This window comes from Dermochelys coriacea, chromosome 4, assembly GCF_009764565.3.
Source record: "Dermochelys coriacea isolate rDerCor1 chromosome 4, rDerCor1.pri.v4, whole genome shotgun sequence".
Taxonomy (NCBI): Eukaryota; Metazoa; Chordata; order Testudines; family Dermochelyidae; genus Dermochelys; species Dermochelys coriacea.
Genome location: NC_050071.1, coordinates 101,174,628 through 101,187,529, shown reverse-complemented (window position 1 = coordinate 101,187,529; position 12,902 = coordinate 101,174,628). Strand labels below are relative to the sequence as shown.

Below are 12,902 nucleotides of genomic sequence, written 5' to 3'. Positions count from 1 at the left end.
AAACCCGCCCCCTTGGTTCACTCTATTTCCCTCTAAGCCAATCACCTTCCCGTCCCCCCTTCGACCACCACTTGCAGAGGCAATAAAGTCGTTGTTGTTTCAAATTCATGCATTCTTTATTAATTCGTCACACAAATAGGGGGATAACTGCCAAAGTAGCCCAGGTGGAGTGGGGGAGGAGGGAAGGACAAGGCCACACTGCACTTCAAAACTTATTGAATGCCAGCCTTCTGTTGCTTGGGAAGTTCTCTGGTGCCTGGAGTGCCCCCCACTTCTCCAGGAGAGCTTCATCGAGATCATCCCTGGAGGATTTCCACTCCATCTCCAGACACGTTAACAGACTTTTCCAGTAGCTGTACTGGCCACAAATGCATCCCAAGTCTTCAGGGCAAATTAATCATTAAACACGCTTGCTTTTAAATCATGTATTATATTTACAAAGTTATTTACAATAACTCACCAAAGGTGTCATCTCCGCCTTCAAGGTCTGGGAGCCTGGGTTTGGAGAGTACTCTCTCCAGGGTGATCTACAGTTCCTGGCTGTCAGGGAAAACAGTTTCTCCGCTTGCCTGGTGTGCTCTATCTTCAACCTCCTCCTCCTCCTCCTCATCTTTCTCATCGCCAAAATCCTCATCCCTGTTGCGTGAGACTCCCATTCAGGAGTTGTAAGGGCATCCCTAAAATTTCATGCAGCTCATCATAGAAGCGGCATGTCTGGGGGTCTGACACTGACTGGGCGTTTGCCTCTTTGGTTTTTTGGTAGGCTTGCCTGAGCTCCTTAAGTTTCACACGGCACTGCTGCAGGTCCCTGTTACAGCCTCTGTCCTTCATGCCCTTGGAGATTTTTTCAAATATTTTGGCATTTCATCTTTTGGAACAGAGTTCTGATAGCACGGATTCTTCTCCCCATACAGCGATCAAATCCCATACCTCCCGTTCGGTCCATGCTGGAGCTCTTTTGCGATTCTGAGACTCCATGATCACCTCTGCTGATGAGATCTGCACGGTCACCTATGCTGATCAGCTTGCCGCGCTGGCCAAACAGGAAATTAAATCCAAAAGTTTGTGGGGCTTTTCATGTCTACCTGGCCAGTGCATCTGAGTTGAGAGTGCTGTCCAGAGCGGTCACAATGGAGCACTCTGGGATAGCTCCTGGAGGCCAATACCGTCCAATTGCATCCACACTATCCCAAATTCGACCCGGCGATGTGGCTTTAAGTGCTAATCCCCTCATCGGGGAGGAGTACAGAAATCAATTTAAGAATCCATTAAGTCGACAAAAATGGCATCGTTGTGTGGATGGGTGCATGGTTAAATCAATCCTGCTAAATTCGACCTAAACTCATAGTGTAAACCAGGGCTTAGTAACATAATAGGAACTGTGTAATATAATGTTAACTGTGTGTTTTGTGTAGAAAGGTCAGAAAAGAGTTATAAGATATTAGAAATAAAGATAGGATAGTAATAATTAAGTGCTTTTCATCCTAGTAGTTTCTCCCTTCTGCTTAATTGTTTTTTAATCTTTTTATTTTGTCATTTTTAATGTACATGAAATTTCCATACAAATATTCACAAATCTTATGCATAACCTGGTTTTGTTACCGTTTTCAAAGACCTATATGTATATCGTCAACCTCTTATACAAATTCCAAAAGACGGCAACATCTACTTGTGTAGATCCTGATGTAAGGGGGTCTGTCATTTTTCCCATTAAAAGGGTTCCCTATACTTTTCTCCCTGATGCTAATGTTGGGGGGACCTGTCCTTTTCCAAATGTGAGCTATGTTATATCTGGCTGGTAGCAGTGTAATTGTGTTATCAGTGGGTCTTTCCCTGAGTCAGTAACCTCCTTTGGACTGTAATCTAAAAGAATCATTATGGGTTCTGTGGGTAACCTAACTTTAGTTATTTCAAAAATTTTATTTGTTGTTTATCCTTTAAAACACTGTTAGCTTAGGGCAAAGGTTCTCAAACTGAGGGTCGGGACCTCTCAGGGGGTTGTGAGGTTATTACATGGGGGGAGTCATGAGCGGCAGCCTCGACTCCCAAATCCCGCTTTACCTCCAGCATTTATAATGGTGTTAAATATATAAACAAGTGTTTGTAATTTATAAGGGGGGTCTCACTCAGAGGCTTGCTGTGTGAAAGGGGTCACAACAGTACAATAGTTTGAGAACCACTGGCTTAGGGCATTCCCACAATATATGCAGAAAGGTCACTATTCCCTCATATCACCTCCATTATGACTCCCTTTATGTATATTTTCTTTAATTTAAATAGACTGAGGTACTGCTAATAAAGTATTTTGTAAAAAAATGTAATGGTTACTTAAATAGATGAGGTTCTGGCCTTCCTATTAATTTCTTTCCCTATTCTCCATGTCCTCCATTTTACAGAAAGCCCAAGATTAAATTTTATTTGTTGGGTTGGCCACAAAATAGAGAAAATAGACACTAATTACTAAACAACCACAAATGCACTAAAAATCGTTATGTCTGAAACTTGTCAATAAATGGAAGAAACGTGTCTTTAAAAGAAACAGGAGCATGTGTATCTTGGAATTGCTTTTTTTTCTTTGTTACAGGCAGATAAATTTCAAGAAGTGCTCTGAGTTGCTGTTGTACAAAAGAACCAACCCATGACACATGTTTTGAAAAGCAGATGAGAACGTGCTTTAGCAGGCTTGCTTTTTTATCAGCCACATATTCAGGGGTTTTCATCTTTGGGAACTAACAGTAAATATTTTAATATGCAATAATGTTTCAATAAGCACAGAATACGTTCATTTTGACTACAGTAAAAGTGCTAACATTAAATGTGCAGTATAATATTCACTATTTACCATCTTTATCTCCTGATACATTATTGCACATTTAAATATTTACTGTTGCTGTCCAGGTGTTCTCACTTACTAAGGGTATATCATACCCTCAATCTTTGCATACCACTACCATTGACTTCCATGGGCATTCTGTACGTTGAACATTTGAAAGCATAATTTTACCTGGCAGTTCAAGTACCAGATAATACTGTTAATTGCAAAAGACAAACAAAAAGTGACTAACAGTTTGCCCATCAGCTCTAATGCAAGCTGCCACTGCAATGCTTATTTCAAAATTATCTTCATGTAGGAAAACCAGGGGCCTTATGTGTGTTTTTTTTTATATGATATTCTTTTTGACTTGAAGAATATGTGAACAAGTTGGTCCTCTGTTGAGTGGAGTTGCATTTATTTAGAGACATAGAGTCACTTTCTAAGCTGACACATAACTATAACACCCATTGGTGCTGTAATTCTTTTAGTTCAATGTTTAAGCATAGAGCAATTTGTAGTAAAAAAAGATGTTGGAACATCAGGGTATAATTTATGACATGTCCTACCAAGAATGTGTAGATAAATCACACTTCAATAGAAGTGTAACCATAATGCATCTGAATTTGTTTAGCCCGAGAGTGCCTAATTCTCGTCCTACAGAAAGGTCAACATGTATAGTACCCAATTCTAATTTTGCTATAGTAGTTTGGCTCACCTTTAATTACATATTGCATATTTGTTGAACATACCAGTACGGTGAGTCTAAATACTGATCTGAAAGGAATAGTCCTGGCTAACATAGCAACAGACCATTTTTTTCCCTTCAGTCTGGATAGGTGCACAGACCTAGAGGAGAATAAATCACATTATTTGTATGTTATTCTCTGCACAAACCTCCGTTGTCACTAGCACGACTTGCGTTCACTGCAAAGTCTCATCATTTGAAGGAGGGACATCTCCAGACTGCAGAAATTGAAGAGTGAGGTCACAGGAGGTTAGATTCTTTGAAGCCTTGCTTTCAGCAGTACTGAAGGTAAACAGCCATGATGGCAGTGTGAAGAGGAGGAAAGAGAAGAAGAGCAGTTCAGGAGTAAGACTTTTTTTTTTTTTTTAATTTGCAGCCAAGCATTACAAAAACAAAGATGCATTGCTTTCTTTTAATCTTTAGGGTTTCTTTTAGTATCCTAGTTTCACTCACTCCTCTCATGGCTTCTCACCAAAAGTCCCCATATAGATGTGTCCTTTGTTTTGAGGTTGTAATTCCATTCCTAAGCCAACTTTATATGAACCTGGGCAGGCCCTCTCAGAGATCCAGAGATGCCCAGGCCACTTCCAGCTTTTGAGGCCCCCAGCCATAATAAAAAATAAAAAATGACGACAAATGAAAACAAAATAAGGCACCAAAAAAGTGAGACATAGTTGGAATAATTTTTTATTTAACAAATGCTTTTCTGGTTCGATAGGGATGCGCATAAAAACAAGTTGTGAAACTTATCAAATGCCAAAACATTAATGAGTGTCTAAATTTGAGTCCCCCTTTGAGTTTGAGGCCCAGGCCAAATGGCCCTCCTGGCCAGCCCTCTCCCCCCCAATTGGCCCTGACCCTGGGCATGAAATACTGGATACCAGTAACAGTTGACTTTAAAGTCAGAGGTAGTACCAAAAGCAGAATTCCAGCACTGAGCCAGCCAGAAAAGGTAGATTAATAAACATGACCCTTGTCATTGTGTTTAAAATGCCTTGTAGAGTGTAAAGTGAAAGTCTGTTTCACTTTATTTAAAAAGTAATAAATAATTATTCCTTTACTCGGAATCAAATCTCTGGTACATTAAAAGAAAATTCTGGATAAAATTTATGTTTGGGTTTTTTAACCATACCTTTGGCACAGCAGGATGGATATGTGGAACAGACATGCCAAACCCACAAAAAAACCTGCAGAAATGTGGCTTGCTTTTGACTTAATTGGCTTGTAAATTGCTTGTTGACAAGTTTTTGGCTTCTAGCTTGTTTGGCTTGTAGCTTGTTGTAGCTTGTTGCTTCTGTTTTTTGATTGGCTCCCAGCAAGCAGGGGAAAGCAGGGGTAAGGGGGGAAGAGAGACGGGATGCACAGTGGGGCTACCACAATCCCAGACTGCACGCTGAGTGGATCTAGTCACATAGAGTGTTGGGATTCTTAGGGATTGGCTTGTTTTGGCCTTGTTTTGAAATGGGATTAGTTTGATTTTTGGCTTATTGTGAAAGTTGGGGTGTTTATTTACCATGTGAAAGTTGGCAATTGTGATTTGGAAACAGACAAACATGGAAAAAGTGACCTCTTACAAACATTTTAAATAATAATTTCTAGTTAGAATTTCTTTTCCCTCTAGTATTAGAGGGATACAACCACAAATACAAATTAGTGAAACCAATAAGAATGCATCATCATGTCAAATCCTAAAACAAATCAATCTTAAGGACTTTTGAGTATGGTAACGTAGAGGTTCCTTATCAGTAAGTTTAGGGTAACAGAGATTAGAAGCGTATAGTAAACTATACTACTAATCCTCATGTATGTTCTCATCATAATTGCAGTCAGTTATCTTGAAGATTAATGTTAAGCAATTTCATATTTGACATCATCAAAGGTTTGGGCAGGTCACTTGGAGCTATCTTTATAAAGGTATTTAAGCGCTTAAAGATGCAGTCAGGTACCCAGTGGGATTTACAGATGTACATAAACAGGCTAGGCACCTAACTCAATGGGAGTTAAGTGCCTAACCCGTTTAGGTGTTTTTGTAAGGTGTCTATCGGCATCTTTAGGCACATGCCTTTGTAAATCTAGTCTGTGATGTCCCTGTGACTCGGTTTATCCATCTAGAAAATGGTGGTCATTATAATGATATCCAGTAAGGATGAAGCATTTTAGTTTTTAATTTTGTAAATTCATATGTAGTTAACTTGGGAGGAGGAAAAACCACATAGTTGAAACAGAAGTGGGAATTCAGTCTTGTGCATTGGATTGCCATGAGTATAACTGTTTAGTTTGCTTAATCTTTCTACACAGTCTGAATTCAATATTTAGTGCTGCAATCTGTGCTTCAAAGGCCAGATAGCATTCTAGAAGAGTATATCATACAAGTGTGGGATGTGAAACAAAACAGCTGGATTCACTGGTTACTTTTGCTTGCCTAAGCCCCAGTAAACTGTGTCATAAGGTGAGCTTGCTTGCCTTGGAAAACACTGCAGTGATTAAAGTCTCTGCTGATACCTTTAACTTACTTTCCAGGAAACCTATTACCTCAAAATGGATTTAGGAACAAAAAAAATTTTAAATAAATTTCAAGGATTTAGGTTATTTAGATTAATGAAATGTCAAAAAAGGCCTACAAATTGACTCATTGGGAAACTAAAAGGCCCTGGTCCTGCAAAAACTCATAATTTAACTTGCACCAGTAATTCCACTTAGTTGTTCACGTGATAAATGCTGGCAGGATTGGGGCCTGAATCATTATATAATTTAAAGGTGAAAATTTTCTAACTATATCTAGTTTACCATTCCTTTCTGACAAATTGAAAAATAGCCCTTGCTTCATGTGACCCACAAAAATCAGTGCTTTAAAAACTTCGTGGCAGAAGTTGTATAGCAAACTATACCCAGAGCTGTAATGACACAGTCAATAATGCTGTTACACAAAGTATCTTGGCATGATCAGAGATTCTCTAAATTAATTTTTTTAAAGTATTGTTCTCAATATACTAACTACAGCTCTACCGTAAATGGGAGAGAGGAAAAACCAGCAAAATAAGACTTAAATTTGTATAAACAGCTTTAACAATGGAGAGTTAAACTATTAAAAAATAACTTTGTTCTTTTAACTTAGTCTCAACACAGTAATAAATAGGAGTGTTGTTTTGGTGAAGTATTATGGTATTAAATCATCAAAGTGACAGTAGTCTTCTGATGTATGGTAATAATATGTCCTCGAATGACAGTACACTGTAATGCATTACAGTAATGCATCGTCACAGCAACGAGGTATTGTGCATATATCACATGAACATCATTAAAGTAATGGAAACTTTATGACACATAACTTTTTAAACTTGGTTTCAACTCGGGAGAGCTGCTTGGGATTTAATATGAGTTAATTTTTTTAACGCTTTAAATCCTCATTTCTCTTTGGGTATTCCTGCACAGCAATTAAAAACCTGAGGCTGGCCTGTGCCAGCTGACTCAGGCTAAGGGACTGTTTAATTGTGATGTAGATATTCAGGCTTGTGCTGTAGCCCAAGCACTAGGATCCTGCTGACACCGCAATTAGCCCGAGCCCCACAAACCAGAGTGGATGTCTGCAGTATAGACATACTCTTAATCTCCTCTTGCCTCTCTCGCATTTCTAGGGTCTCCCCAAGCCTTCACATGGTCAAAATAGTGCTTCTGCTCACTTTCTTACATGTGCAAAGACTGTGACCATATCACCACCATTCTCCAACAAAATCAGCTGACTCCCTGATCCCCCTTTAAAAATTGCTATCCCTAAAATTCTCAGTAGACTTGCCACAGACTTTTATTATGGCATGTGCTCAGTGTTGTAACTGTGTTCTACTCCTAATAAATAGCAGTACTCCTCGATAATTCTGAGTCAAAAGGGAGGGTAGCTTACAAAGGGGCAGACTACATTACTTTTATATCTCGTGTTCAGTTTTGGTCTTGTTTACACTAAATCCTTTTTGTGAAGAGGAAAAATCAAAATTGTCTTTAACAATCTTGCCTATTTCATTAACCATCTTCAGTATCTCTTTCAGTTTTAAAGATTTGACTAGTTGTAAGGCTCTTCATCTGAGCTGCCATGCAGAATGGATTTTAACAGAATGGCTTCCAACAGAACTGCACAAAAATTTAAAATAAAAAAGCTTCCTGAAATTCTTACGGTGCTTGTCAAAAGTCCTACATCTTCAGGGATGTAGACAGGCATCAGCGTGGACGTTTGCATGATAAGGCCCTGTGTAAATGAATCTATTTGATAGTATTGTACGGTCTTAACTGGTACACTGTTAATATCATTTCCTAGCTTCTGAAAACAATTTACTGAACAGGCGTCTGAAACTTGATTATGAAGAAATCACTCCGTGCTTGAAAGATGTAACTTTGGTTTGGGAAAAAATGCTGAGTACACCAGGAAGGTCAAAGACAAAAATTGACATGGAAACAATACATTCTGCTGTTGGGCAAGGTAAGCATAGCCTATATTTTTGAAATGGTGGAATTCATGTTCAACTTAATGTTAGAAGTCACTCTAATTGCTTTTTTCTACCAATATCAGTTCTCTTATCACCTTATTAAGTGGGGTGTTCACAGTGGTCTAAATAAACAATTGACACTGATTCAAATTGATACATTTGAGGCCCGCTGCCCCTTAGCTACACATGTGCCACTCCCATTGATTTTAAACCATAGTTGCAACCATGGAGCTGAGGGTAAACTATGTGACATTTACTTTTAATGAACTTCATCCTAAGGGGAAAAGAGATTTGGATAGCAAAGTTGTAGCGAAGGCAGCTTAATTGTAATAGACGCTGTTATAACTTGAGTTGAAAATAAACACAGATAACCCCTCAAAGATTTTTTCATGTAAAGAACAAAGTAAACTCTCTAAACTGTTACCTGGAAATCCTGTCCCAGCTCTTACTGCACATTGTCAGAAAGAGGTTCAATACGGTATCTGCACAAGGGAACAAAGTGGTCTCAAGTGAGACAATGATATCTACTACAGCTGAGGTTAAATTTGTAATTTCGGTCCTGCAGGGAAGTCCCATGTTAGTTTTCATTCTGCAATTATATGAAAAGTTGAAATTTCAAAATTTTTCACAGAACAAATTCTGAATAAAATTTTTTTAAATGTCAGAGCTTTTCATTTCAATATTTTTGATCAAAACATTTTGAGATTCCTAAAATCAAAATGTTTTCTTATGTCAAAATGATTCAGAAGGCTTTCTTTGAGTCAGATTAGCATTAAATTGCATTTTCCTAGAATATTGCCTATGGGAGTTATAGTTCAGGCTCTCCTAGGAGCCTGCTTCCCAGGAGGACCATATCTTCCACAGTGCAGTGCAGATTTAGCTGACTGAGTTGTATAGGTTGCTGAGTATACCATAGGCTTCTTGAAAAAGGAGGTGGAAAAAATGCTTTTGAATGTCTTGAATTTTCAGTCATCATGAAGCCTAGAAGGTTCAAAGTAGCAGTAAATAGCCTTCATGGGTGACAGCTTGCTGAAGATGCATGAGCTCCACACATGCTAATGAGAAAATGACTATTTTCCCCTCTGATGTTTCCTATGCAATACCGGAACAAACATTCTTTGCCGTTGCCCATTTTGTCAGCTGAGTCCCCTCTACCACACTGCCTATGTATCTCCAAATATCTGGCAGACATGGCATAGCTCTCTTCCTAAGTATTTCAGAAATGGTTGAACTGTTGTGTCTTAATAGCAGTAAAGTGGACACAGCTTAAGGTTTTTTTGAAAAAAGGTGTTTGACAAAATTGGCCATTGTTCATCTATTACTGTCTGTATTGTAGTAGTGTTTGGAGGCTTCAGCCCTGCTGAGCCAGGCACTGTACATTCCCAGTCTGTGTAGCATACTAGGTCTTTGGGTAGGTAACTAACTATCATCCACTGTTGGCAGATGTTTAATAAAATAGGTTGTTGAGCCTGTCTATCTATCCACTGTTAGGGTACATCTACACTACCCGCCGCATTGGCGGGTAGTGATCGATCTAGTAGGGATCAATTTATTGCATCCAGTGTAGATGTGATAAATCGATCCCTGATCGCTCTGCCGTCGACTCCTGTTCTCCAACGCGGCGAGAGGCGGAAGCGGAGTCGACGGGGGAGCGGCGGCAGTTGACCCCGCACCGTGAGGACACGAGGTAAGTCGACCTAAGATACTTTGGCTTCAGCTACGCTATTCTCATAGCTGAAGTTGCGTATCTTAGGTCGATCCCCACCCCCCAGTGTAGACCAGGCCTTAGATAGGCAAATAACACCAGATCAGTTGATTTATAACTCCGAAATACCGACATGAGGCTCCAAGTTTCTAACTTAATTCCTGACAATGAAAAAAATGTCCTTAAACTGATTTTAGAAAGAAACTCCACCAAAAAAGAAAAGAACCAGAAGGAGAACATGAGATGGATGGCAAAAAAAAAAGGGGGGGGGGAGCAGAATTCAGCAAACATACTGTACACCAAATCCTAATTCAGAATGAGTTTTTTCTTGTAACTTTTTACTGTTATACTGGTTGAAGCAAGCAGATAAATATATTTAGTATGAGTCTTAATCAATAATAGCATCTAAATACAAAATATCTTCAATTGGGGAAATGCTGGACTAAATACCTTGTTTATGTGGATGTTGCAGTATGCACAGATATAATTGATATGGGAATAATTTATCAACCATTTGACCTGAAGGGGATTTAATTGATCTATAATGGTGTATACAGTAGCAATAGATTTATACTGTTGGCCAAGGTCTACTGCCAGTTACCTGTTCACCCAGTTGAAGCTAACGGAATTGCAGGAGCGTAACTGAGAACAGAATCTGGTTCCTTCAGTGAACCCAAAAGCCTGTTTACACCATTTGATGTATTTTTATTCAGTAACCAAGTTCAAAACACTGAAAGTAGTTGTGAAAATACTCCCTATTTACATTGTGCTGTGGTTTTGCTTCAAATATCAGTTTTGCTCTTAGCATGTTCTTACAGGAGTTTCACTGTAAAGTAATGATCTGGAGATAATGATGGTGTATTAAAATACATATCAGAAAAATACTTATTCATTTTAGTTTTTATGTAAGGAAGTGCTGTAAAATTGTGCTCGTATATATTTCTTCTAAAGCCAGGCCAATAACAGATATTTTCAGTTTATGGGCAATTCTGAAAAGTCAAGGAAAATTTTGTTTTGATTAACAACACATTTTTGATTTCAAGCTTTTAATGTTGTTTTTTAAATTTAAAATAAAATTAAAGGAAATTTAAAAATGCAAAACTATACAGATTTAACAAGGAGATCAGTTTTTCTCAAATTGGGGGCACTGACCTAAAAGGGAGTTGCAGGGGGGGGATTGCAAGATTATTTTGGGAGGGATCGCAGTTTTGCTTCCTTTATTTCTACGCTGCCTTCAGAGCTGGGTGGCCGTAGAGCAGTGGCTGTTGGCCAAGTGCCCAGCACTGAAGGCAGCACCCCGCTAGCAGCAGCACTGAAGTAAAGGTGGCAATATCATACCGTGCCATCCTTACTTCTGTGCTGCTGTTGGCGGCAACTCTGCCTTCAGAGCTGGGATCCTGGCCAGCAGCCACTGTTCTCCAGCTGTCCAGCTCTGAAAGCAGCTCCGCCACCAACAGCAGCGTAGAAGTAAGGATAGTGGTTCCACAACCCCCCTACAATAACCGTGTGCCCCCCCAACTCCTTTTTGGGTCAGGACCCATACAAATACAACACCGTGAAATTTCAGATTTAAAGAGCTGAAATCATGAAATTTATGATTTTTAAAATCCTATGACCGTGAAATTGACCAAAATGGACTATGAATTTGGTAGGGCCTTAGTTATGATAATACTTTGCACTTCTCTATCTACAGATTTCAGCACATTGCAAGTAATTATAAATTAAGCCTCCCATCACCTGTGTGATATGGGAAAGGAGCATTATCTTCTCTTTCAGATGGGGAAAGTGAGGCTTTAAAATATGGTTATTTGCCCAAGGTCACACAGCAAGCCTATAGCAGAAGTGAGAATAGGACATATACCTCCTAACTGTCAGGCCTGTGTTTTAATCACTAGATGATGTCTGAATTGCACATGCTGGGTGCTTATGGTGTGCATGAATCCTAGTGCACAGTACCTTGTAAGAACATAAGAAAGGCCATACTGGGTCAGACCAAAGGTCCATCAAGCCCCGTATCCTGTCCTCTGACAGTGGCCAATGGCAGGTGCCCCAAAAGGAATGAACAGACTGGTTATCATCAAGTGATCCATGCCCTGTCACCCAATCCCAGCTTCTGGCAAACAGAGGCTAGGGACACCATTCCTGCCAATTCTGGCTAATAGCCATTGATGGACCTATCTTCCATTAATCTATCTAGCTCCCTTTTGAACCCCATTATAGTCTTGACCTTCACAACACCCTCCGGCAAGGCGTTCCTGAGGTTGACAGTGCATTGTGTGGAAAAAATATTTCCTTGTGTTTGTTTTAAACCTGCTACCTATTAATTTCATTTGGTGGCTCCTTGTTCTTGTATTATGAGAAGGAGTAAATAACACTTCCTTATTTACTTTCTCTATGCCACTTATGATTTTATAGACCTCTATCATATCCCCCCTTAGTTGCCTCTTTTCCAAGCTTAAAAGTCCCAGTCTTCTCCTCATATGGAATCTGTTCTATACCCCTAATCATTTTTGTTGCCCTTTTCTTTACCTTTTTGAACTCCAGTACACTGGACCCTCGCTAGAACGCGTGTCTACATAGCGCGAATTTGCATATAATGAGGTCGCGGCCATGGATCCCAAATTTAATTACTTCAATTGCAATTCATTTTAACGTGGTCCCCGCTATAACGCGGTCCCTGCGTTAACGCAGTACCACGTATGGATCCCAAATCCCGTGTTCTAACGAGGGTCCAGTGTATATCTTTTTTGAGATGGGGCGACCACATCTGCATGCAGTATTCAAGGTGTGGGCGTACCGTGGAGTTATACAGAGGCAATATGATGTTTTCTGTCTTATTATCTATCCCTTTCTTGATGATTCCCAAATTTCTGATTGTGCCAACCAGAAGGACAATAGTTTGCAGTATTAGAAAGTAATCTATATCAATTCCATCTAAAAGTTTTAAATTATGTTCTTCAGCTTGGAAAGCTGTGGAGAAGACTTGTAACTTCACAGTTTGGCAGTTTTAGGTTGCTTAGAGGCCTATGTGGCTGGTACTTGCCCAAAGAAGCTGGTACAGTAGCTGTTTGTTTGTGGTGCTTTTCTCTCAAAATGGTTGCATAATACTAATTTCAGCCTTATGCAGCTGCCATTCCAACCCCATGACCAGTGTGCACACCT

The 12,902-nt window shown here is 39.5% G+C and overlaps 1 protein-coding gene across 4 annotated transcripts in view; it reads left to right on the top strand.

The window, feature by feature from the left end:
* Positions 1-12,902, top strand: part of TBC1D1 (TBC1 domain family member 1) — a 193,722-nt gene that overhangs the window by 147,905 nt on the left and 32,915 nt on the right. For all 4 annotated transcript variants that reach the window (XM_038398839.2, XM_043513971.1, XM_043513970.1 and 1 more), the window contains one exon: positions 7,867-8,028. In XM_038398839.2, coding sequence (XP_038254767.1) covers positions 7,867-8,028 — 162 coding nt within the window. The remainder of the gene's footprint in view (positions 1-7,866; positions 8,029-12,902) is intronic.